The sequence below is a fragment of the Triticum aestivum genome, chromosome 3A (assembly GCF_018294505.1).
Source record: "Triticum aestivum cultivar Chinese Spring chromosome 3A, IWGSC CS RefSeq v2.1, whole genome shotgun sequence".
Taxonomy (NCBI): domain Eukaryota; kingdom Viridiplantae; phylum Streptophyta; class Magnoliopsida; order Poales; family Poaceae; genus Triticum; species Triticum aestivum.
The window spans coordinates 582,009,224-582,035,652 of NC_057800.1; the positions used below are offsets into that span (position 1 = coordinate 582,009,224).

Here is a 26,429-nt window from a genome sequence, read left to right on the forward strand (position 1 = left end):
GTGAGCTTGAGTCCGAAGCAGAGAGCATGTGCTTCAGTTGTCAAAGCGTCGCTGCACCAGTTGAATTTCTCATTTCCGACCACAATGAAACATCTCAGCACTAAGTCTCAGAATATAAGAACGTTTTTAACACTATGTTAATGTTAAAAACGTTCTATTTTGAGACGGAGGGAGTATCTCTCAAGACTGCCCCAACTGCTTCATTGAGTAGATCCTCATCAAAAGCACCATCTACATTAAGTTTCACATACCCCCTTCTCCGTTTGTCCCAACCCCCATGCTTAGCTTTCACCTTTTGCGAGAAAAAATATGAGTAGTTTGCATTCAGAACCAGATGGCCATTGCAATTTCTGTGCTGGCTCCTCTGAAAAACCAGCAATGACTGGCTCAAGAAAAAAAATCGGCTACTAATTTTTATGATATATTTGAAATAAATGCGAAATAAAAATATTCCCATTTTTTAAAAAATAATAAAATTTAAGAAGGAGAAAAACCATGAATTTAACAAACAAAAACAAAAAGCGGTAAAAAAACAGAGAGAAAACCGCAGAACCAGCAGAGAAATACACAAACGAAAAAAAGCAAATAAAACCGGTAGAACCCACCGAGCGAACCCAAAAAAACAAACAAACAAAAACGCTCCCCTTGGGCCGGCCAATGCAGTGAGCGTAGAAAAGGGCATCGGCCTAGATGATGGCAGGCTCGTAATTAGGCCCGTAGCCCCTTCGCCGTCAGGCACAGCACTGGTCGCCGGCTCGCCGCCGTCGCCCCACTTCCACTCCACACCAGGGCACCGCGCCACGGGCACCAGTCGGGGAAAAACCTTGCTCTGCTGCAGTGCTGCGCTGCCCCCAATCCGTTGTCCAGCTCCGGTTTCGAGGCGGAGGCCGAGGGGGAGGAGGCGGAGGCGCGGACAAGTCGCGGAACAGCGCCGAGAATTAGGTATGTCATGTGATTCCATTTATGTGTATTTCTCAGGCCCTCAGGCGCCAACTCGCGTACCATGGCATAATAACGTTGTGTTAGTCTCCGGAGATGCTCAGATGATTTGGTAGAACAAACAAATACTTTGATTTGAATCCACGGCCTAGCGAGACAGATTGGGGAATAAAAGGCGGAACTCTGTGTAAGCAGACCACTTGTCCTAGGATTTGTGTGGACTTTAATGTACGAGCACCGATTAATCTACCACCGAGTTCTCAGATGGAAGGGGATGCTACATGCCTGAAAACTATTACCCGTAGCAAACGACTAATATTGGAAACTGAAAATGATACACTTACTGAATTCCACTCTGCGAACGATCAATGACGATGCAGTTAATCAAATTACAAAACATTATCTAAGCCGATGCAACAATAACACAGTAGGCGTTTCCCTTTCACCGTCCAGATAAGAGGCTTGTCTCTGACATCCCATTGGTATAGCCAGACTGGAAGGAGCTCCCCTCGTTGCTTGCTCCTGAAATCATCAGCTGGAACTGCCTTGGAATTTCACTGTCCATGGAGTAGGTACGTCGAGGGGTCGCAGAAGCAGACTGCTTTTCACTTGAAACCGTCGGCAACAACCCTTTGAGCCTCGTGGCAACCACAGTCATGGTTGGCCTGTCGATGGCTGCGTTTTCCACACAGTTCATGGCAAGGTCCACCACGCTCTGCAGGGAACTGGCATCGTACTGATCTAGCAGCCTCTTATCTACAACATCATGAATGCTTCCCATAGCTATCTTTTGGCGCACCCAATTTGGTAGGTGGACAGTCTGAGGGTCCATTAATAGTGGGGGTTGTCCGGTGAAGATCTCCAAGAGCACGATGCCGAAGCTGTAAACGTCTGTCTTGACAGTGATTTGGTAAGATGCATGGTACTCGGGGTCGATGTACCCAGGAGTGCCAGCAGCAGCAGCAGTAGATATGTGCGTGCGAGCATCGTTAAAAGCCCGCGAAAGCCCAAAATCAGATATTATCCCCACCAGATTCTTGTCCAGAAGTATGTTGGGGGTCTTCACATCTCTGTGCACTATTGATGGGGTGCATAACTCATGTAGATACTCCAGTCCTGCAGTTTATTCAAACCCGTCCTTTGTCAACACACACATACATGACCTAGAAAAGAAGAAAACACACACACACATAGATACATGGCCTAAAGGCAAACACACAACTGAAATGCGGACCTTGTGCAGCATCAAGTGCAATATGGAGTCGTTGTTCCCAATTCAAACTATAGTCACCTCCTGCATCAGTACACACCAAATTAATGTGACTTCCATTTGATTTGCTCATGGTACTAGCATAAATACCAATTTCTGTAATTTTTGCACATATGTAAGCTAATACATGCACTTTGATCTTCAAGAGATAACTGCTTTTCCTTCTCTCTACCGGAGCATTTTTATGTACAAATCTAATCAACGAGTGAACCAAGTTATTGACATATTCTTTGAATACATACCTCTCTAGTTTTTGGTTTGTTGCTGGCTTTGAAATATGTACTTGTTTATAATTTGTGGCTATCATGCCATGTTTAGGACCTATGACTAAGAATGTAACTGTGGCAGCCCCAGTTGTTTACCTGATATTTATGATCATGCCATGACTATGACATTAAGAATATGCAGCTCTGCGAATGCAGCTATGGTGTCCGCAATTGTTAGTACAGTATCTATACAGAGTAAATTTGGTCTATCAACTCAACTATATTGAATAGCAACGTAACACTTTAGTCAATCAACTACACGTTTAACATGGAATTCAGTTTAACATGAAAATCCTGATTGCAGTACAATGTCAAAGCCAGATTAGCTTGGTTTTATAGTTTATATTTTTATATTAAGACTAGGTCATGTCAAATTAGTGATAATAATTAACTGCAAGCCTAAGTCAGCTATGCTTGATAGGAACACTAATAAAAGTTAAGGGAAAACCCACCTCTTAAAAGCTGTTGAAGATTTCCTCTGGGCATGAAATCATAAACGAGTGCTAGGCAATTCTTGTTTTGGCAATATCCTTGCAAAGTCACGAGATTCTTGTGATGAACTTTGGACAAGGTTTGCACCTGCAATAATTGATAGTTACCAAATATCCTAGACCTGAAGCCAGTTGCATTATTTTATCGAATATGGACTGTGGAAATGGTTTTGTATGTTTTGCAACCTTAATTTTGTCTTGAAGAAAGTAATGACGTGGCCTAGTTGGTTTCGTGTTATACCTCAGGGAGGAAGTCTGTTGACTCTGCTATTGATTTCTCCATAAGCACCTTGACAGCTACTTCATCGTCATTTTCCAGTGTGCCATGATAAACAGTACCAAAACCTCCTTTTCCAACGACTGATTGGAAGTCGTTTGTTATGTGCTTCAGCTCTGCGTACGTGAACCGTCTGATATCAATATGTAGTGGAGTTTCCTCTTCATACATAGAATCTTCATCATCTCCCGACTTCCCTGTAGAGTCAAGAAGTTGTTTTTTAGATGGAAGTTTAGGTACGAAGCTGCTGTCTTCTGTCTACCACCTATTGCATTGATGAAAGGGAAATTTAGAGCATAGAATTTTGTTTTACCTTTCCAGTATAACTTCCAGAGTATGCCCATCACTACTAGGAGGGATACCAGTACCACAGGAACTATCACTGCGATAAGCATGGTAGATGTGGTGTTTTTCTTCTTCTTTGAACAGTACGTATCTTTGACGTTTGAGCATACAGGATTGCCTTCTAATCTAGTGATACAATTAAATATCATGCGTAAAAAATAAGCTCAAAATATCTCAGCTTCTCTATAAAGCTATGATTAATTGATTATAACACACCTTTATGTTCTAACACAACTAACTTGCTAATAGTGCTTCTAAACATCTCTACCCTCCAAAAGAACAAACTACATGGTTTCTAAATCATGTGCAGTTACTAATAGGTCCTTATCTACCTCTCATTTTGAAAGCCCATAGATGACAAAAGTATTTATAGTCACTAGATGCTAGTACATGTAATTAAAGGCACATTTGGATCGATGAAATGCACAGGGAAGTGTGTCTCAAAAGATTTTTTTGTGGCACTCAGATTGGCCACCACAATTTGGTAAAAAATACCAAAAGTTTATGTATATGCCAAGTGGGGATGCTCTGGCATAGTGCTAGCAAAGTGTGGCACGCCACAAGCATGCCACTAACCAAACAGTGGCCAGAAAAAGGCAAATTCAGATGCGTTTTAACCAATGCACTCCCATATGTGCAAAGATGCTGCTAGACCTGGAATTGTTTTCTTTGATAACCAACTTTATGCTGAGCCTATTCCTTTTAGGTGTAGTTGTTTAGTTTTAAGATAAAAAATCTAGTAAGGAATTGTGCAATGGAGCATGGCAAAACCTTAAGTCCAGCGAACCGGCCTGAAATCTTTGAAGAATAGAATCAGGGATTGGTCCATCTAGCTTGTTATTTGACAAGTCACTGAAAAACAATAGTAAAAATCATTCATCTAAAATTTATACCATCAGCCACAAATGTAATCAGCACTACCATCAACCACAGATGTAATCAGCATGTAGACTTACAGAAATTTAAGTGACTTTAATTGATAGTCTGGAATAGCTCCCGTCAAATTGTTGTGTGATAAATCCCTATATATATATTTTTTTGTTATTAGGGTCACAAAAGATGTCAACATAATTTCATTGAGCCCATCAATATTATGTGGTGGGCACCACTTACAAGTTTTCAAGCGATGTCATGTTCATGAATGATATGGCAAATCCACCCCTCAGTCTGCTGGTAGACAGATTTCTGCAAAACCAACTCATTTTAATACAAGTCATCTTAATCTAGTGATAGCATCGAGCTAACATGGATTTTGAAGATTACATAAATATCCTTATGTGGTTCAGGTCTACACTAAATTACGTCTGCTTTCAGGTTTCAACTAAATTACATGTGTTTTCAAGATCTTAGCCAGTAAGTCACGTGACTGAGTTTCTTCCTAGGTGATATATGTATAAAAACATGAACATATCTGGAGCAACATGTAAACCAAAAGGAGCTTTTGCGGGAGGGTTAAATTGCTTGGGGTTGATGCAATGCACTTCAAAGGTTTAGAAGATTGAATTGGAATGTTTAGATATTTCAAAATGTATATGATATAAGTCCTGGTTATGCTCTTACACTGTGACAATCCTTGGATTCTGGTTGCTCTTAGAGTAGTCGCAAGTCAAACCTTCCCAGGAATACTCTCTCGGGGAGCATGGATCTCCATTCCAGTTTCTTTGTGCCAAATTGTAGTGCGTCTTGACTTCTTTTATATACTTGGCTACAACAGCAAAAGTCAATGGAAACAAATATGCACGGCATATAGTAGCTGTATAAGTTGGGTATGGGCGGCTTATATTATATGTTTTTAGAAGATGAAAAGATTAGCTTAAGAAGCTGCAATATTGTTGCATATATATATATATATATATATATATATATATATATATATATATATATATATATGATCTTATCATAGAACTGATAATTGTACTAATTCATTTATCATCTATGATCTTCCCATGGCACATTGGCATCAATTGACCTTAAGAAGATGGCTTACTCAGGAGTTGAATGTACAACTAAATCTGTTGGTTGATAAATTTAATCCTATTACTCTAGTAAAGATCGTGACAATGTCAACTGGAGTTTGTTAATCTTTAGGGGTCGAGATAGCGAGACCTCGGTCATTAGCATTGGAAACTGCAAGATGATCATGTGAATCTGTCATACATGGCAAATGTGCAATGCATGTGCAGTATGTAAATTAATCTTACCATCGCCAGAGTCAGTGGTGAGATTATCCATCCGGACGAGCGAGTACACCTCCAAAGCGTTGATGAGCGGCGGAAGTCTCGAGCTGCTCGTCTTGTTCAAGGTGAAGAATACATCGGCGTTTTGCAGGAAGTGCCCGATCTTGTACTTGCTGTCCATCTGGAATCGCAATGGGGAAAAGTCTGGAAACAGCAAACCTTCGGCGCTGTAGATGTCAAACCTCCTGCTCAGGCTGCTGTTGCTGATATCAGCAAAGTGAAAGATCGGGAGAAGCTGTAGGCTCTTGGTGTCTAGATTGGGACCCGCTGCCACGATGATGCTCGTGCTGGAGATGTTCATGTCTATGGTTGAAGCCTTCTGGAAGATGGTCGACGGCACATTGAAGGCACTGTCGCCGGGGAGTCTCTCCACTTTTTTGTCAGTGTCAAGGTTGATCCAGGCATAGGATGTGCGGGGCCAGCTCTCCCAGAACCGGTCATAATCGTCTGTTGGATATCTTTATGGCACAGAGACTAGGAGAATTAGATAAATAGCCAGCAGAGCACACTAATCTTTTGGTATTTTACTTAAAAAAGGCACTTGCTATGGGATTTAGCAATCCCAACTTCATACTCCATCCGATCCATATTAATTGTCGCCGATTTAGTTTTTCTTTTGGCAAAATAATCCCAGCTTCATATCACCTTGAGATTTAAATTTTGTTACGTGCAACTTACATGTAACTGCAGCATCTAGAAAACAAAGGACCAAACACTTTAAATGCGTTTAATCTAGCAAATTAAATTTAAGACCATTGTCAGGCATAAGTCAGATCTAATCTTAAACTATAATGGATGGCAGCCTCCTCTCACCTTGTGATAGGGTCGGTGACGTTGCCAAATCTGATCCGGTTAAAGTAGCTGATTGACACTGAAGTATTCACAAAAGGGTACATCGTATCTTGCAGTGGCCTCAGCTCCAACGAAGACACAAAGGGAGTCCCTGTACCAAAGTTTATCAGACAGACTGAAAGGTTGTTGCCCGGAGCAACGGTGAGCACTTCCTTCCATATTGTGCTTGATGGATCCGTATTTGTCAAGTTTACTGCCTCCCAGAAATTGACACCGATATGGAGCCCAAACCGAAACAAAGACCCGCCCATAGTCCTGTTCAACCTATCGTAGTTGCCGTAAGTAAACATGGCCCTCAATAGATACTTCTGACCTATGGTGGATGGCAGTGTATAGCAATTCCTTGAGCCGTCAGGGAAGCTTCTCAGGGTCTTTTGTTGCTCATTCCCCGCACCAGCCATGAACTCTTTCAAAATTTCGTTGCTCAATCCGCCGTCGACCAATTCACCATCAAAACGGTACGGTATTTTTAGAGTGCTGTCGATGTAGGCGCTACTGTTTGTGAATCCACAATCGATGTTTACGAACCCTGCATAATGGAGAGTATGTATCAGTTTTACGTGCTTCGAGTTTAAGATCTACTGAGACTCTGACAGCATCTCTAGCACATCCCTAGTAATTTAATTCTCCGTCCTATTCCCATCCTTTAATTCCCTATTTATTAGGAATTAAACTTTTGTCCATCAAATCCATCTCCCAAAACTTATTTTTCAATATAATTTTTGCACACAAATTCATTTGAAACATAAATTTAAACTAGTTCATTGCATATTAATCAACGCCACCACATTAAGATCAAACCTAGCATATTTAAACATACCAATACCGACTACCATACCATTACATCGACATTGAACTAGGTAAAACATCGACATAAACCGGATAGAACTAGATACTACACAGATAAAGACAAGCTCCATTCCTCGTTGTCCTCGGAGAACTCCTTCTCAGGGGAGATGGGGATCACCCCCTCCCTGCCCCGTCGGAGGGGCCGCCCTTGGGGACATCATAAGAGCATTACCTATTTGAGTACCTATAGTTTTGTGCCGTTAATTTGAATGTAGAAGTACCTGATATGTCATGTGCTTTTGCACGTACAGCTTACTAGTATCGAGAAAAATGGGCTAGAGGCAAAAGTTTTTGAGAGCTGTTTTCTTTTTCTTTTAACTAAAGGAAATGAGGGATGGGCTAGATGGGTGTTAATTCCCTAAACCAAAATGTTCTGTCCATATATAACTTTCAGAAATGCTCTAAGCAATGATCATGACATGTTTGACTAGGCATGCGGTAGCTACTAATTTGTTGATTTCTGAGGTTTTCAGTAAAGTGAGATTTCTTAAGTTGCACGCTGAAGTAAACTGAACTGTGGGTGCAGATGGAGCAGAGCTTAGAAAGGTGCTGGATCTGGAAGGGGAAAAGCTCAGAGGATATGACATGAATTACCATCGGTAGTAGACTGGCCATGTACTTGAATCGTCGTGACCAGGATGAGAAGCAGCGCAAGGATCCATGTCAGCTTTGTACTTGCTGAGCAACTGAAGTTGATCACCATGGTACTCTGTCTTCGGTTCTTGCAATGTTGGTAAGCAATCATGCAAATTAAGAAGCTTGGTATCTGCAACAAATGACTTGTGTACGCAGTTATATGGCCGAGAAAACCAAGTACAGTAACACAATTTAGTAGTATGCGGATTGACTTGACTTGACTTGGCCTCGGCGCTCAATTAACAATGTGGATGAAACAAAACGTTCTAATCATCAGTAGATGGCCTTTTCATGTAGCAAATGTAACTTGCATTTCACCTAAAATCGGAAAATGCAACTTGCCAACTTGCCATGGAGTTTAGTTTGACTAGCTCGGTTCTAACCTACTACTGCCCGTCAGCGTGATAACGAGGTCCCAGCCCAGGATTGGTGCATTTTGGCGAGGAACCATGCAGGTAGCTCGCCCTTACAGCGACGCCCGCTGACATTTCTCTGAAGTCTGAACCGGTCTTCTGTGGTAAATTCAGCGAGGGTAACAAAGTGTATATCTATGGTTACAAGACAAAAGTAAGAGGACAAGTTGCAAGACCAGTTCGACGATGTTGCGCCAAACCCAGCGTGACCTAACTAGGCTGACATAAAATGAGCAAGATCACGTATGTCTCCCCTCCGGTTCTGAAATATCATCTGGAATGTTTTACCCATGAATTTCCATGAGCATGCGGTTGGGCAATGCATGTCAAATTCTGGAAAACGAAGTAGAATTCATCTTCAGCTTGGTTTCAGCTTGGTTTCAATATTTGTTTTGGGTGCTTTCCCCTGCTTCTGCAAGCATCTACTAGAGCACTACTCCTAAAAGTTACTAGGTTTTACGCAGTTTTAATTTAGAGATTGTGGTGGAATCAGCAATGCTACATCTATAGGGGTTTTACATGAGTTTTACAGGCTAGGCTGAGGTGGGGTGTGTTGATTGGTTGTTAAGATGAAGCGGGCCCCACACTGAAAATGGGGGAGATATTAGTGAGAGGGATAAGGTTAGTCCGTTAATTCTTGTAAAAATTTCCCGTACGTCTAGCATTTTTGGTGATAGAATAGACTTTTGTCGTTTGTCGGTAACCTTTACACATTTAGAGATTGCTCGTGAGCGCGTCTTCGCACTGGCGATTGGCCCATGCAATCGCATGCGCGAGCCCGAGGATGCAGTGCACTTCCAATGTTTCCTGGGGCGATAGATCGCCGATGTGTCCCGTGGATGCTCAAGTAGGAGAAACCCTGTTTACATGGCGCATCACGTAAATGTGAGACCAGCAGCCGGCGAGCAAAGCTCTGGTAGCCTCGCTCTACTAATACACACGATCTTCCCTAAAAAAACTAATGCGCACGAACCTCTCAAAGAAAATAAAATACTAATACACTCAGAGCTAGGAACCTTATTGTTTGTCCTTTGTATGTGCCCTTTTACAAAGCGGATCAAAGGAAACTACGCAACAAAGCTAAAGCGCCAGCAATGTACTGACATACATGCCACTTGCCAGACCAGTTTGACGATGATACGCTCGTGATAACCAACTCAACTAGGGTGATACGTTTGTTGGCGGTTTCTTTAATAAAAATCAATGAGGAGGCTTGCTGTTTCAAAAAAAAAAAACTTGGCGGACTAATCATGGGACTTTGATTGCCCATTTTTTATTTAAAAGATGGACAAAGTGCTTGCACACGAAAGGAAGTGGTAAGATCAGCGTGACTTTAATAACGATCACCGACAGGTCAACAGATCCACCGTCAGATATGGCGTAGCGCACGACCGTCCGCTCTTGTCGGATCTCGGCCGCTCGATACTCGGATCTCGGCCGACTGGGGCGAGCAAAAATAAAATAGGAGGGGGTTCCGCCTCACGGGTGCCCGTGGCCCGTGTGGCCGCGTGGGGCGTCGCCGGGCTTCTTGCGGCTGCGCCCACGCTGTAACTTGACAGGCCGGTAAGGTTTTCTCAAAAAAAAAGGCCCACCCCTTCGCCCTCAGGCACGGCGGGGGTCGCCGCCCACTTCGACTCCACGCCAGGGCGCCGCCGCACGCCCATCCATCGGGCAGCACCGGAGCTGCTCTACCGCAGTGATGTGCTGCCCCCAATCTCTCGTACAGCTCGGGTTTGGAGGCGGAGGCCAAGGGGGAGGAGGCGCAGGCGCTGTAGCTCGCGGACAAGTCGAGGAACTGCCCCACGGCGCGAGCGGCGAGACTAAGGTATGTCATGTGCCATTTCTGCTCAGGTCCTCAGGCTCCAACTTGTGTGCCATCGCATGTAGTGCTGTGTTAGTCGACAAACTCCGTGGATGCTCGGATGATTTGGTAGAACAAACAAGTACTTTAGATTTGAATCCACATGCTTGCAAGAGAGAATGGGGAATAAAAGGCGGAATCCTTAGGCGGCAGACTACTTGTCTTAGGATTGCTGTGGTTTTGATGTACGGGCACTAATTAATGGGCCACCAAGTTCTCAAATGGAAGGGGACGCTTCATGCTTGAACACTATTACCGGTAGAAACTAGCAATATTAACACTATTACCCGTACAAACGAGCAATATTAGAATCTGAAAATGACACAATTACTAAATTTCAGTTTACGGACGATCAATGGCAGCGCAGTTAAGCAAATTACCAAACATTATCTAAGAGGACCCGGCATCTCGCTTTCACCGTCCAGAAAAGAGGCTCGTTTGTGAAATCCCATTGGTATAGCCAGACTGGAAGGATATCCCCTCGTTTCTTGCTCTTGAAATCATCAGCCGGAACTGCCTTGGAATTTCAGTATCCATGGAGTCTGTATGTCGAGGGGCCCCAGAAACAGCTGGCAACCACACTTTGAGCCTTGAAGCAACCTCGGTCATGGTCGGCCTGTTGATGGCTGCGTTTTCGAGGCAGTTCATGGCCAGGTCCACTACACTCTGCAGGGAACTGGCATCGTACAGATCCAGCAGTTTCTTGTCTACAACATCGTGAATGCTGCCGTTAGCTATCTTTTGCCGCACCCAATTTGGTAGGTGGACAGTTTGAGGGTCCATAACTACTGGGGATTGGCCGGTGATGATCTCCAAGAGCACGATACCAAAGCTGTAAACATCTGTTTTGACGGTGACTTGGAAACTTGCATGGTATTCAGGATCGAGGTAACCAAGAGTGCCAGCAGCAGCAGTAGATATGTGTGTGTGAGCATCATTAAAAGCCCGTGAAAGCCCAAAATCAGATATCACCCCCACCAGATTATTGTCCAGAAGGATGTTTGGGGTCTTCACATCTCTGTGCACTATTGATGGGGTGCATAACTCATGTAAATACTCGAGGCCTGTTGTTTATCAAAACTCGTACTTTGTCAACACACACATACGTCACCTCAAAAGAAAGAAAACTCACACATACGTACATACATGGCCTAAAGGCAAACATGCAACTGAAGTACGGACCTTGTGCAGCATCAAGTGCAATATGAAGTCGTTGTTCCCAATTCAAACTATACTCATCTCCTGCATCAATACATACGAAATTAATGCAAGTGCCATTTGGTATGTGCATAATAGCATAAATACCAGTTTTCCTAATACTTGCACATATTATTTTAGATCGACTCTATGCACATATTTAAGCTGACAAATGATGGATAAACACACAATGATTAACCATATCATCATTGGCGTATTAAGATCTAAGTCCTGCATAAACAGGCACTTTGATCTTCCAGAGGTCACTGCTTTTCTGTTGTGAACCTTGATCCACAACGTGATAAATAACTATCGTGTTGAAGATAGCCAGACAGCATTGCTGCAAGGGATTGGGTAGGCATAGGTTTAGATGAGAGAATAATTCTTGCTTCCTTCCCAAACCTTTCATGACATGCACATATATAATACCTCCTAACTTGACAGTTGACACCCATGGTGTTGCACTCTAACTAGGAAACCCTCTCATACGAGAATCTCATTTCGTGCTTTCCTAATCCTTACTGTTCCGAATTAGGCTTCCTAATTCTACCTGTAACTCATCTTCCCCAGTTTAAGTTGTCTCCTTCCTGAACTCTTCCCTAGCCAACTCCTTCCTTGAATCTTATTGGGGTCTCTTTCCTGTAAAGAACTCACCGACCCTTGCTGGCCGGCTGGCCAGTTGCAACACATCTGATTCTGCTTTGGGGCATGCACTAATGTCCATAACATTTTCATTTGCTTTACCAGAGCATTTTTTTATATACAAATCCTGAAATCCAGTTAACAATAGAACAAAGCTATTGAAGCATTCTTTGAATACATATCTCTCTAGTTGCTTTGTTTCTTACTGGCTTTTCAAAGATGTGCATGTTTATATTTTGTGACTATCATGCCATGCTTTTGAAAAAGAATTTTACTGTGGTAGCCCAAATTTGTTACGGAATATCTATGACCATGCCATGGTTAGGACTTTATGCAGTTCTAGGATGCAGCTATGGTTGTCTCACTTGTTAGTTGAATATCTTTACAGAGTAAATTATGTCTACAAACTCAACTGTATCGACTAGCAGCACAATAACAGTTTAGGCAATCAACTATACCTTTAACAAGGAGAGCCAGTTTTGAAAATCCTGATTGCAGTACCATGTCAAAGCCAGAATAGTTTGATCTTAGACTTTCCTTTTTGTACATACAACTAGGTCCTGCCGGATTTTATTTTTATGGATGCACAATATATTGATAAAATTTGACAAATAGGTGATTCCCAAGTTAGTCATCCGGGTCCCTGTGTAACTGTTGGTTTCTCACGAAGTAAAACTCTGAACTTGCTTTTCAGATTGAGCAGTTTTTAGTTTTGATCGAATGATTTTATTTTATTGAATTAAAGTACAAATACAACTAGTGATAATAACAAACTGAAAGTTGGATTGGTTGTACCTAAGTCAACTATGCTTGACATATACATTAGGAGAAGTTAAGAGAGAAACCTCCTCTTAAAAGCTGTTGAAGATTTCCTCTGGGCATAAAATCATAAACGAGTGCTAGGCACTTCTTGTTCTGGCAATATCCTTGCAAAGTCACAAGGTTCTTGTGATGAACTTTGGACAAGGTTTGCACCTGCAGCAACGGATATAAGTATCAGATATCCTAGAACTAAAGCCAATTGCATCATTATGTGATATGGACTCTGTAAAGGGTTTTGGACGTCTTGCGGACTTATTATTACTTTCTATTGAAGAAAGCATTGGTTCGACCTAGTTTGTTTTGTGATATACCTCTGGGAGGAAGTCTTTTGACTCTGCTATTGATGTCTCCATGAGCACCTTCACAGCTACCTCATCACCATTTTCCAGCGTGCCATGATAAACAATACCGAAACCTCCCTTTCCAATGATTGATTGGAAGTCGTTTGTTATGAGCTTCAGCTCTGTGTACGTGAACCGTCTGATATCAATATGTAGTGGAGTTTCCTCTTCATACATGGCATAATCCTCATGGTCTTCTGACTTCCCTGCCGAGTCAAGAAGTTTTGCTTTACATGAAAGTTTAGATACGAAGCTGCTCTCTAATATGTACCACCCATTGCATCGATTAAGGGAATTTTAGAGCATAGATTTTTGTTTACCTTTCCAGCATAACTTCCAGAGTATGCACATCACTACTAGGAGGGATACCAGTACCACAGGAACTATCACTGCGATGAGTATGATATGTATGGTGTTCTTCTTATTTGAGCAGTATGTATCTTTGACTTTTGAGCATAGGGGATTGCCTTCTAATCTAGTGGCACAGTTACACAACATATAGAAAAGAGCAGTTCATAAGACCTTAGCTGCAACAGTTATATAAATATTATGATTAGAGGATGAGTCTGTTTCTAACACAACTAGCCAGCTAAACATCTGTGCACTCTAAAAAGAACAACTTTACGGTTTCTCATCTAGACACTCTAAAGGAACAAACTTCATGGTTTGTATATCATGTGCAATTACTAACGTCCTTATCTACCTCTCTTGTTGAAAGCCGATAGATAACAAAACATTTATATTTGATAGATGTAAGTTGTGTAATTGAGCGCGTGTTTGCATCAATGCAATTCCCTACAGAAGTGTGGCTAAGTCAATTTCTCTAAGAGTTCATGTGTATGGCAAGTGGGGCTAGGCGCTTGGAAAGTGTGGCGTGCCACAAATATATCATTAACCAAACAGTGCCAAGAGAAAGCCAAACCTTTGTAACTCTAGTTTGGCTAAGTGTGGGTATGAACCAAATGTTTAGCCAATGTATTATATTGTATGTTCAAAGACTATTGCCAAACCTTAATTTTCTCCAATGATAACCAATTGTTGAGCCTATTTCTTTTTGGCATAGCTACCAAAGCCTTTCAGTCCCAAACAAGTTGGCGTAGGCTAGAGTTGAAACCCCTAACAACATCTCTAATAGATGCCCAAAAATTTACATTTGGGCCAATTTTTTGTTTTGTTTTGTGGGATTAAGGACCAGCTAGCAGATCCCTCAAACCAAAATCCCTAAAAAAAGCTTTTCATCCCCCAAAACGCAGCCACCCCGACTTAATTTAGGGCATGTACAACGATGCTATCTTAGGAGTGCCATGTAGGATAAATGATGAGGTGGAGGAGAGATAACTCGTAAGAAAAGGCTTGTCTTCTCTTATTTAAGAGAAGACAAGAGATGATCTCTTAGCACAATATGTCTCGCCTCATTTTTAGGAATAACTACTTATTGAAGATAAGGCTAAGACATGACCCATTGTAGACGTCTTTTTTTGTCATCTCTAAATTACATGCAAGACTTAAGATAAGACTATCTTATCAATCATTGTACATGCCCTTAGTCCAATGCCGCAACTTCTCAGTAAAAACAGTCGGCTGCCATACCTTTCTCTCAGCTCCGACCCGCTGCCCCCGTTGCCGTTGTTCAACCCCTTTTGCAGGAACCGTTGCGCGCGACCATCCTGCCGCCCTCTCCTACACTTTCTCCTTGTTCGCCGGTGCCAGAATCAGCCTTTTCACTGCCGAAGAACCTGCCTTCCTATCGCTTCGCCCGGTGGTCACTGAGGTCTATTTCATCGGGAATCGAACCGGCCGACCTTGGAGACGACGTAGGAAGGTCCAATGCAGCTCCTAGACGACCAGCGGCGCTAGAACTAGCGAAGAAGACCGCCCCACCACCCCGCATCCCTGGGGTGGAGGTTCGTCGCCTCAACGCCCGAGGATCGCCTCTGCAGACTGCTAGGCAGCGTCGCTAGTGTCCTCCACCATCGTTTGGCCTTAGCCCGAGCTCCATCATCGGACATCGTGTCTCTGCTCCCGTCCACCAACAAGGTATTTGTCAAAATGCCTCTATGTTTTTTTTTCTTGTTTTCATCAAAGAAAGGTCTCGAATTGTGTAGAAAGAAGAAGATGGTGACTTTGATTTGGCGGTGGCCGCCGTGGTGTCTATGGAGGAGGATTTCCCGCGGCTGAGGCTCAGTTCTCGGTTTGATCGGAGGATGTTTCTTTGAGATAGAATCATTGGTCATGATGGTTTAGTGAGGGATTAATTTGTGCCGAATGCAGTATATGCTTCCTATTTTCTGCATAGATTCCGAATGCACCGAGATCTTTTCAACACCATTGCAAAAGGGAGAAACATGATCCTTCGTTTAAGCCAAGAAGGAATGCAACTTGCTGCAAGTGCAATTCGATTGTTGAAGATTACCGCAACCATGTGAGTCCTTGCTTATGGATGCCCGACCGATGCCATTGATTACTATGTTCGCATTGGGGAAGATCTCATCCTAGATTGTGTGAGACGATTTTGTGATGTTGTGATCGAAATCTATGGACCAGAGTACTTGAGGGTTTGTAAGGGCATATTTATCCCTTAGTAGTTTTGGTGATTGATGACAATGCTTTTGCGAACTAATCGTGTGCATTGAGCATTTCAGATATATCATGTCTAGGCACAAGACGATTTGGTGCCCCTCGAAGACTATTGAAGACGGCGTTTCTCTACGTTTCTTTTTGGTGGTTTGAGTCGTAGGAAAGCCGTACTATTAAGAGGGGGTCTGCGTTGGAAAGGTTTGGGTGGAATCAACACGTACACGTCTGTTCCTTGTTGCACCACTTTTCCGTTGGCCCTTTGAAGCATCCTCCGTTTCTCCGTGGCTCTGCAAAATGAAGGACTCCTAGTGTTGCTGAACTGGGGCATGCGGTAGTACTCCTCTCTGGAGCGGTAGTACCGCAGGCCCTTGCGGTAGTACGGGCCTCTGGCGCGGTAGTACCGCAGGTGCTCACGGTAGTACCGCTTCTTAGGAGCGGCAGTACCATAGCCTCAGGCCAGGCTCAACGGCTCGAGTGGCTGTAGGGGCGGATGTAATTTTTTACATCCGCGCCCTACACGGTAGTACTGTGCCATGGGCGCGGTAGTACCGCGAGCTCTGGGCAAGCACAACAACATGAGCGGAAGTAGGGGCGGATGTAATTTTTTACATCCGCGCCGTACGCGGTAGTACCGCTCCGGGCTTGCGGTAGTACCGTGTTGGATTTTTTCATGGATCGGAACTCAGCAGAAGTAGTCACAGATGTATTTTTATATGTCCGTGCCTTCCCAGTCTAGACCAATCCTGCCTTGCGGTAGTATCGCAAGGGGGAGCGGTAGTACCGCGCCAGCAGTTCTACCGCCCTTGGCTTCCTTGCCTCAGGTCTGGCCTAGCTTGTGCCGTGGCAGTAGTAGTACCGCAGGGCCTTGCGGTAGTACCGTGGGCTCGTGCGGTAGTGCCGCTCGTCGCGGGCTGAGTAAGTGGATAACGGTTGGATTTGCTCTTTCACTATAAAAGGGGAGTCTTCTTCTCCGAGTTGACTACCTCTTCCACCCCCAAGCTCCATTGTTGCTCTAAGCTCCATTTTCGCCCGATCTCTCTCCCTAACCAATCAAACTTGTTGATCTCCTAGGGATTGGTTGAGAAGGCCTAGATCTACACATCTACCAAGAGATATTTGATTCCCCCCACTAATCCCTCGCGGATCTTGTTACTCTTGGGTGTTTGAGCACCCTAGACGGTTGAGGTCATCGTGGAGCTATACTCCATTGTGGTGAAGCTTCATGGTGTTGTTGGGAGCCTCCAATTAAGTTGTGGAGATTGCCCCAACCTTGTTTGTAAAGGTTCGGTCGCCGCCTTCAAGGGCACCAATAGTGGAATCACGACATCTCGCATTGTGTGAGGGCGTGAGGAGAATACGGTGGCCCTAGTGGCTTCTTGGGGAGCATTGTGCCTCCACACCGCTCTAACGAAGACGTACTTCCTCTCAACGGAAGGAACTTCGGTAACACATCCTCGTCTTCACCGACTCCACTCTTGGTTATCTCATCCCTTTACTCGTGCAAGCTTATCTTGGGTTACATTCCTTGCTTGCTTGTTTACTTAGCGTTGTTGCATCATATAGGTTGCTCACCTAGTTGCATATCTAGACAGCCTACTTTGATGCAAAGTTTAAATTGGTAAAGAATAGCTAAAAACTGTTAGTTGCCTATTCACCCCCCCTCTAGTCAACTATATCGATCCTTTCAGGGTTCCCAATGATGAAGATACCGAGAGGCTCATGGCGGAAAGTGAAGAGAGAGGTCGGCCCGATGTTCTTGGATCTGTAGGACATGGAAGAATTGCCTTGTGGCATGGCAAGGTCAGTAGAGAGGGCATTGCCATGATCCAACCATCATTCTTGAGGCATTTGCATCACATGATCTTTGGATTTGACATGCATACTCCAGGATGCCTGGCTCTCATAATGATCTCAGTGTCCTCTCTTGATATCCTCTTTTTACAAGGCTTGTTGCCGGTGACAATCCACCTTGCAACTATGTTGTCAATGGCAATGAGTACAACATGGGATACTACCTAGCCGACGAGATCTATCCTCTACAAGCCACATTTGTGAAGACAATCCACCGTCCTAAAGGCAATAAGAAATCTCACTTTGCAACTATGCAAGAATCTCCTAGAAAGGATGTTGAGAGAGCTTTTGGTGTGCTTCAACGACTCTTTGTGATTGTCTGTGCCCCTGCTGAGTATATCCGAACCCGGAGATCTTATGGAAGATCATGACAACATGATCATTGAGTATGAGATGACCCGTAGGACTTTCGGTATCTCTTCAATGGACACCTGGTGGAGCCAGAATGTAACCCAAACAAGATTGAAGCCTTCCTCCAAGCACACCGAAATACGATAACCGTCAAGCTCAGAACTGACTTCAAGAAGATCTTATTGAGCATGATTGGCGCCTTCATAGCACCGATTCTTGTGCTTTTACAATGTTTATTTGGATTCTTAATTCATTTGGACCGTCTGTTGTGTTTTGAATTTGCACGGTTATGTTTGAGAACATCAAATTTGCTATGTATTTGAATTGTATGTACTTGAATTCTTAAGTATTGAACTAATATGTTGTGATAAAGTTTGGAAATGGTTGGATGAATTAGCAAAACAATATTTTTAAGGGATTAAGTTTTAGGGGACCTGCTAGCTGAGGAAATGTTTAATCCCTTAATTTTTTTGACTTCTTGGGATAGGGAGAGGGTTTGAGGGATTAAGTTTAGGGCATCTGCTGGAGATGCTCTAAGATCTCAAAACCGTCATGGTTTTGGCACGTGGATAGATAACTTAAATGCACCCATTTCGATGGCTAGTTCTTTGGTGATACTCTAGTCCTTCAGGTCTCTCTTTACCGACTCCTCCCATATTAAATTTGGTCTACCCCCGACCTCTCTTAACATTATCAGCATGTTTTATCCTTCCGCTATGCACCGCATTGGGGCTTATGGAGTCCTATGTTGTATATGCCCAACCATCTCATATGATGTTGGACATGTCTCTTCAACTGGTGCTACCCCAACTCTATCACGCATATCATCATTCCGGACCCGATCCTTTCTTGTGTGGCCACATATCCATCTTAGCATGCGCATCTCTGCTACACCTAACTGTTGGACACGTCGCCTTTTGGTCTCGGAACAGGCTTTTGCCCCGCTTTATAAATAAAGCAACAACTGAAAAAGTACATGGCCGAACGATACAAGATGGTGAGGTAGCCCTCTTACAAAGCTGATCCTGAGATAACCGGCACACGTAGAACGCACGCGACTATGCTACCCTAAACGAGCACCGAAAGAACTAAACACCCCCATGCTATGACCTAGCACACCTAAGCTCCACGACAACGCCCTCAAGAGGGAGAACGGCGCAAACCGTCGCCGTTGCCGAGTACACACTGGACAAAGGTCTTCACCCGGAGCCCTGACACAGGGAGAAGAACCACAACGACGCCTTTAAGAGGAGTGCAACACCCTCGGGTGTCGCCGCCGTCGGCGCCAAGGCACGGAGCTTTCGCTCAGCAACCTACCCATGCCACCACAAGGCCGCCAGGAGGAGCGCGACGATGTCAGATCCCCAGATCCGAATCAGGACGCCTTTTAGTTGGCCAGCCTTTTGAGTTTCATCTCCACAAGAGTGGCTGCGTTTTGAAGTTGGCTTGCCAAGCTTATCACAACCCTCCTTCTTTACCTGGGCTTGGGACCGACTATGTTTGTTTGGTCTATTTTTTCTTCTTATATTTAGTATGGAATTTGTAACATTCTTTTTTTTAAAGAATTGTGTGGCAGAGAATGACAAACCTTAAGTCAAGCAGGCCGGCCTGAAAACCTTGAAGAACAGAATCAGGGATCGGCCCATTAAGCTGGTTATTTGACAAGTTGCTGTAAAATAATTGTTAAAATCATTATTCAAAATTAATATCATCAACCAAAGAGTTAATCATCACAGAACTTACAGGACTCTGAGTGACCCTAGGTAGTCTGGAATAGCTCCTGTCAAATTGTTGTGTGATAAATCCCTATATATATATTTCGCATAGGGTCACACAGATGGCAAACATAGTCTCATTTAGCCCATCAATATTATGCGGTAGGCACTACTTACAAGTTTATCAGTGATGACATGTTCATGAATGATATGGCTAATCCACCTTTCAGTCCACTGGTAGACAGATTTCTGCAGAAACAACTCATTTTAATAGAAGCCATGAATTTAATGATAGCATCGAGCTAACATGCATTTTAAGCTCCATTTTAAAGACTATTCAAGTATCTTTCTGTGGCTCAGGTTTACACCAAGCTACCTGTGTTTTCAAGGTCTTAGAGACTTAGACTGTGACTGAGTCTCTTACTATTTATAAAAACACGCGGTACTCTTCAAAGTTTAAAAGATTGAACTGCAATGTTTAGATTTCAAAATGTATATGGTAAAGTCCTGGTTTTGTTCTTAGTTCTTAGTTCTTACACTGCAATTATTCTTGGATTCTGATTGCTCTTAGGGTAGCTGCAAATCAAACCTTCCCAGGAATACTCTCCTGGGGAGCATGGATCTCCATTCCAGTTTATTTGTGCCAAATTGTAGTGCTTCTTCACTTCTTTGATGTAACTGACTACAATAGCAAAAGGTCAATGGAAACAAATTGGAACGGAATAGAAAAGTTGTATATGTTGGGTATGGGGGCTTATATGTTTTAAAAGAGGCTTAAACTGTAACGTAAGAGGTTACCAAAATATTCCGTATGCAAGCATTATGTTTTTGTAGAACTGAATATGCACTGATTCATTTCTCTAATCTTGGTGGCCTACTCAGGAATCGACTGTATTGCTAAATCAGTTGGTTAAACTTGTTCTCTCTCTTTTTTTTTTTAAACTTGTTCTATCTTACTTTGGTGAAGAGCGTGACAATGTCAAGTGGTGTCAGGGATCTCAGAGGTCTAGATAGGCAATAACATTTGTTTTAAAGCAGGGAGCCAGAGGTCTTTGAGCAGTTTAGCCTACTGAATAAACTGCATGATGCTAATTGGAATCTGATCCTTAGTTTGCCCTGTTGTATCTTTTGTATCTTGTGTTTCTTGTTTGTTTGTTTTCAACTAGGTCTGTATAGCTCTTTTATTTTCTTTCCGAACTATGCTTTGTACCATTTATTTGACAACTAATAAAAATACACAACAGAGTCCTGTTGTTTCCCCCCAAAAATAATATTTGGAATGTGCCACAGGCATGGCAAATGTGTAATGCACACACAGTATAGTACATTATATCTTACTGTCATTGGAGTCAGTCGTGAGGTTATCCATCCGAACTAGAGAGTACAGCTCGAACGCATTGATGAGCGGTGGGAGCACCGAGTTGTTGGTCTTGTTCAGAAGGAAGGAGGCTGCGGGGTTATGCAAGAAGCGCCCATTCTGGTGCATGCTGTCCACCTGGGATCGCGAAGGTGAGAAGTCTGGGAACAACAATTCGTCGCCGCTGTAGATGTTGAAGGACCTATTCGGATTGTTGTCAACGACCTCGGCAAAGTGGAAGATCGGGAGAAGCTGCAGGTTCGTTGGGTCCAGGTTGGGACCTGCTGCCACGCGAACGCTGTAAAAGGTGTTGTTCGTGTCTACGGTCGTGGCGTTCTGGAGGATGGCTTGCGGTACCTGGAAGGCGTCATTGCCTGGGAGCCTCTTCACTTCATTGCTAGTGTTGAGGGTGATCCAGGGGTAGGCCTTGTAAGTGGAAAACCAAGCCTCCCAGAACCGGTCGTACGGGTCCAATGGATATCTGCATCCCACACAAAGACATTAGTTTTTATTAGAAGTGATTGCAAGGATTCAGGAAACACAAAGACCAAATTTAAACCGTTGTACCACTCAAATAAATAAATAAATAAACCATTGTCAGGCATAATTAAGATCAAATCCAAATTATTATGGATCTCAGTCTTGTCTCACCTTGTGATATATTCAGTGGCATTACCAAATCTGAACCGTTTAAAGTAGCTGATTGACACCGAAGAATTCACAAAAGGGTACATCACATCTTGCAGTGGCCTCAGCTCCAACGAAGACACGAACGGTGTCCCTGTACCGAAGTTTATCAGACAGACCGACAGGTTGTTGCCAGGAGCAACGGTGAGCACCTCCTTCCATATTGTGTTTGATGGATCTGAATTTGTCAAGTTCACCGCCTCCCAGAAATTGACACCGATATGGAGCCCAAACCGAAAAAGCGACCCGCTCATAGTACTGTTCAACCCATCATAGTCGCCGTAAGTAAACAAGGCCCTCACCAGAAACTTCTTACCAGTGGCGGATGGCAGCGTGTAGCAATTCCTTGAGCTCTGAGGGAAGCTTCTCAAGGTTTTTTGTTGCTCATTCGTGGCATCAGCCATGAACTCCGTTGAAATCTTGTGGCTCAATCCACCATCGACAAATCCATGATCAGAATGGTACTGTATTCCTGTTGTGCTGTCGTTGTAGGTGCGTCTGTTTCCGCAATCGATGCTTATGAACCCTGCACAAGGAGAATTTATATCAGTTTCATGTGTTTCAAGTTTAAGATCTACACCAAGATCATGGATGGTGTGACTAGATATTCAGTAGATAATACTCCTAGTATGTTATCGCTAAGGCTTCAGTAAAGTGGGAAGTGTTTCTTAAATTGCACTCCAAAGTAAACTAAAGAATGCAGTGGGGCACATCACCCGAAGTAGACTGGCCATAGACTCGGGTCATCATGAACAGCAAGGCCAAGATCCCCGTCAGTTTTCTACTTGCTGAGCAACTGAAGCTGATCACCATGGTACTCTTGGGTTCTTGCAATGTTTGCAAGCGATCATGCAAAAAGTAAGCGTTTATGTTTCTCTGCTACAAATGTATTGTGTACGCACTTCTGTTCATGATTCTGTACGTAGTTATATAGCAGAGAAACACAACTTAGTATTTGGATTGACTTGGCCTCGGCGCTGGATTAACAATGTGGATGAAACAAAACGTTCTGTTCATCAGTAGGTAGCCTTTTCATCATGTAAGAAATGCAACTTGCATCTCACCTAAAAACTGAAAATGCAACTGGCCAAGTTGTCATGGAGTTTAGTTTGACTGGATCTGCGCTAACGTACTGCCCATCAGCGTCATAACGAAGTCCCAGCTCAAGATTGATGCATTTTTTCTTGGCGAATACGCATAGCATGCGTATCATCCATTTAAAGAAGAGGACGGCGAGATGCCGGTTACGAGATTGGTTCATTTTTGGCGAACCATGCACGCGGCTTGCTCCTACAGCGATGAACCAGTCTACTGTGGTAAATTCAACGAGAGTAACAAAGTGTATATCAGTAGATCAGTAGTTTTAAGACAAAAAGAAGAGGGCAACTTGCAAGACCAGTTCGTCGACGTTGGCCAAACCCAGCGAGACCTAACTCCGCTGACGTAAGAGTGAGCGGCAGCACGCATGCCGGCATGCGTCCCCTCAAGCTGTGAAATCTCAATTGGTTGTTTTACCCGTGAATTTTCCATCAGCATGCGGTTGGGCAATGCATGTCGGATTCTGATGTTTCCTGGGGAGGACGCAGCGCACTTCCAGTGTTTTGTGGACCAGCAGGCCCCGCGAGCAAAGCTCTGGTAGCATCTTGCAAAGCGTTGTTTCAAAAAGAAAAAAACCTCTTGCAAAGCGGATCAAAGAAAACTACAGAACAAAGCTAAAGCACCAACAATGTACAAGACATACGTACATGCCAGTTTACAGACCGATGAGCGGAACTCAAGCTGCAGGTGGAGGTGGGACTAAGTGGGACTAATTATCCCATCCCACTTAAGTAGCATTAGTGGACTCTCATTGGATTTGAAAAATATTAAGTGGGCTAGCCCTATTAGCCCATTGGGACCCCACCATAACCCACTATTTACTTGAGCCTTGAGTTTGTCTCAAAAAAAAAATCTTGAGCCTTGAGTGCCCAGCCGAGAGTGGATAGAGCAAGCCGCACGAGTGCACAAATTCCAGGCGGCGGCGGTGCTCCACTTCGCCGCCGCACCTTCTTGGCTACTCCTCGCACCACCACCTCACACCTTGCCCCTCCTCTGACTCAGACGTTCTCCCTCTTTGCCTTGCTCCGCCGTCCCCATCAAGAATCACCGGTCCCTTCTCTCCAACTCGGGAGGCGCCGCAGCGTAGCAGAGGTACTCCGAGCGCCGCTGCTGATGGACGCCGTCGCCACATCCCATCCTCTTTCGCCTCGCACTCAGGTCCTTTCGGTCTCCACTGCCTCGCATCTTCTACCCCGGTCGGACGCGACCCCTAGGTCATCGGCTGCAGGTAGTCCATCAGATTCATTCAGGCTCGATTCATGTTTCTCTTTCTGTTAAGAGTCAAGACTCAGATGCTGATGGATTGCTCATGTATTCAGATGTTTGTTTTCCTTCCAAGTTCAGAGTCAAGATTTACTAAAATTAACTTTCCCCCCTTCTGTTTCTATTAGAGATGTACTGATTCATGAAGAGAAAATTTGTAGTCTGTAACTGGCAATTTGTGATAATACAGCAGGTTCTTTCCTTCTTAGTCCATGTTTTTAGTTGCAAATGCATTTGTTAAGTGGGATCCCACTTAGTCCCACATAATTTATGTTAGTTTTGGTGGGGTGCCCACTTTTTTAACACCAAACCGTATTGGGACTAGGTGGATTGTGGTGGGACTCCCACCTACAGTCCCACTTGCAGCCTGAAGCGAAAGCATAGGAGTGGCGGAACCACAACCAGAGGCTTCGAAGAAGCTGATCCAAAGCAAACTTGCGTCACGTACAGAAAAGCATGGGGTTTCATGACAGAGGCCCCCACCGAACTACCGCCGAAGAGAGCCCACTGCCCTCTTGCTCTGGACCGTGGAGTGGGAACCATGTGGGTGTAGTTTTGACCAGAAAGCTTACGACGAGGACCCGTGTCGAGGATAGGGGACAAACAAAACCACCAAGCGATGGTGCCAAAGAAGCATCGGGTCAAGATCCAAGCCTTACCCCCTGCCCTGCGTCGCTCCCCCGCGGGCGACCCAAACCTAGCCGCCAGAACCTACCCCCACCCGCTCCCTCTCCCCCCGCCGCCGCCGGCGGGCGCCGCCGGGCAAAGCCCGCGCGGTGCCGGTGGCGGCGGGATCTCCTTCGCCCTTGGCTGGAGCGGGGGCCGCGGGGGGCCTCTTCTTCGCTCAAGACGGCGGATCCCGGAGGCCGGCGTGTCGGATGGCGCTGCTGGCGGTGGTGGCGTGGGGCAGCGCAGCCGCTGGCCGGTGGAGGCGCGTCGTCGTGGCGGAGCGCGCGTGCCGGTGACGGCGCGGCGTTTCTCTCGTGGCGGGACTCGTCTTGGCCAGATCTGCTGCTGCTGGTGGAGTAGGATGGCGGCGGATGCGCGACATGGAGTCTGGCAGGGCAGCGAGCTTGGACAGAGCTGGCAGCAGTGTGGCGGTGTGCTTGGGCGGTGGCGGCGTCATCTGGAGGCAGCGTAGCAAACCCACGGCCAGGCTGGTGGTGGCGGCGCTGCAATGGCTCGGCCAAGATGGAGTCTTGGCGAGCAGCGAGTGGCCGGCCTCCTCTGCGCGGTGTGGTGAGTGGCGGGGCTCTCTTGGTGGCGCGGCTTGGTTCTTCGCGGAGGAGCGGGTCCGTCTGTCGCAAGGCCAGCCTTTGGAGTGGGTGTAGGCAGTTGCGGACGGTCATGGACCCTGCAGGAGGTGGGGGTGGCTGCAGTCTCTTGTTCAGGCTGGGAGTTGGTGCGGTGGCCGGGTTCTTCTTGGTCATGCATCCGGTCGTCAGTCCTCAGCTTTGTGGCTACTTCGACTTAGAGTTGCGGTGGCGGCGGTGCGAGGCAAATTGGACGGTGTAGCCCATTTCCAGGAGGCGTGGTGATGTGCGTTTGCGCGGATGAAAATCCTGCTCGGCTTATGCCAGGCCGGCGGCGATGGCACCTGTGGGTGTCATTTCCTTCTTGAAGGCGTCGCCGAGGTGTGTGCGCCGTGCCCCTCGCTCACTTGGAGTTGGTGGCTGTCTCCGGGCGAAAGCCTCGATTCGATGTTGGATCGGCACATTGGCAGCATCCTCGATGTCGTATCTCTGTTGGGAGCTTTGTGTGTGGAGATATGGTTGGGTCCTTATTGCTCTCCTCCGGTGTTCGCCGCTGTCCTCTATTGATTCTTTGCGGCGCTATGTACGCTCATCGTTGGTGTTTTCAAGTAGGTGCTTCTCTTAGATCGAAGCAAGTCCCGCCTTCCACTTGCCACTTCCTCTTAGGCGCTCAGAGTGGATGGTGCGTCGACAAGTGATGTTCCATGGAAAGTGGTGGTCTTCGGAGGTGTCCGGCGTCGGTCGACACGCAGTGTGTGTCAGCTGAAGATAGGCTCTTCTGTGTTGTAGCTTGCTTTGCGGTGTTGTCCGCTTGTAATCTTGGTCGTGTGTGGTGTGGT

The 26,429-nt window shown here is 44.9% G+C and overlaps 2 protein-coding genes across 2 annotated transcripts; both read right to left on the reverse strand.

Annotated features, from left to right (window-relative positions):
• Positions 1 to 1,044: 1,044 nt before the first annotated feature.
• LOC123056999 (senescence-induced receptor-like serine/threonine-protein kinase) lies at positions 1,045 to 8,229 on the reverse strand. The gene is made up of 12 exons (XM_044480186.1): positions 8,121 to 8,229; positions 6,639 to 7,206; positions 5,790 to 6,283; positions 5,149 to 5,293; positions 4,702 to 4,773; positions 4,545 to 4,610; positions 4,360 to 4,440; positions 3,548 to 3,714; positions 3,208 to 3,440; positions 2,928 to 3,054; positions 2,174 to 2,233; positions 1,045 to 2,055 (listed from the first exon to the last, which is right to left on the reverse strand). Exons 1-12 carry the CDS (start codon positions 8,227 to 8,229, stop codon positions 1,382 to 1,384), a joined length of 2,796 nt encoding a protein of 931 aa, XP_044336121.1. The 3' UTR covers positions 1,045 to 1,381.
• A 2,612-nt stretch (positions 8,230 to 10,841) lies between these two features.
• On the reverse strand, positions 10,842 to 23,161 carry LOC123062370 (senescence-induced receptor-like serine/threonine-protein kinase). The gene is made up of 12 exons (XM_044485852.1): positions 22,693 to 23,161; positions 21,941 to 22,502; positions 21,271 to 21,770; positions 20,470 to 20,614; positions 20,110 to 20,181; positions 19,961 to 20,023; positions 19,806 to 19,886; positions 13,759 to 13,913; positions 13,409 to 13,644; positions 13,121 to 13,250; positions 11,619 to 11,678; positions 10,842 to 11,500 (listed from the first exon to the last, which is right to left on the reverse strand). The coding sequence occupies exons 1-12, from the start codon at positions 22,787 to 22,789 to the stop codon at positions 10,851 to 10,853; spliced, it is 2,751 nt and encodes a 916-aa protein (XP_044341787.1). The 5' UTR covers positions 22,790 to 23,161; the 3' UTR covers positions 10,842 to 10,850.
• Positions 23,162 to 26,429: the final 3,268 nt, after the last annotated feature.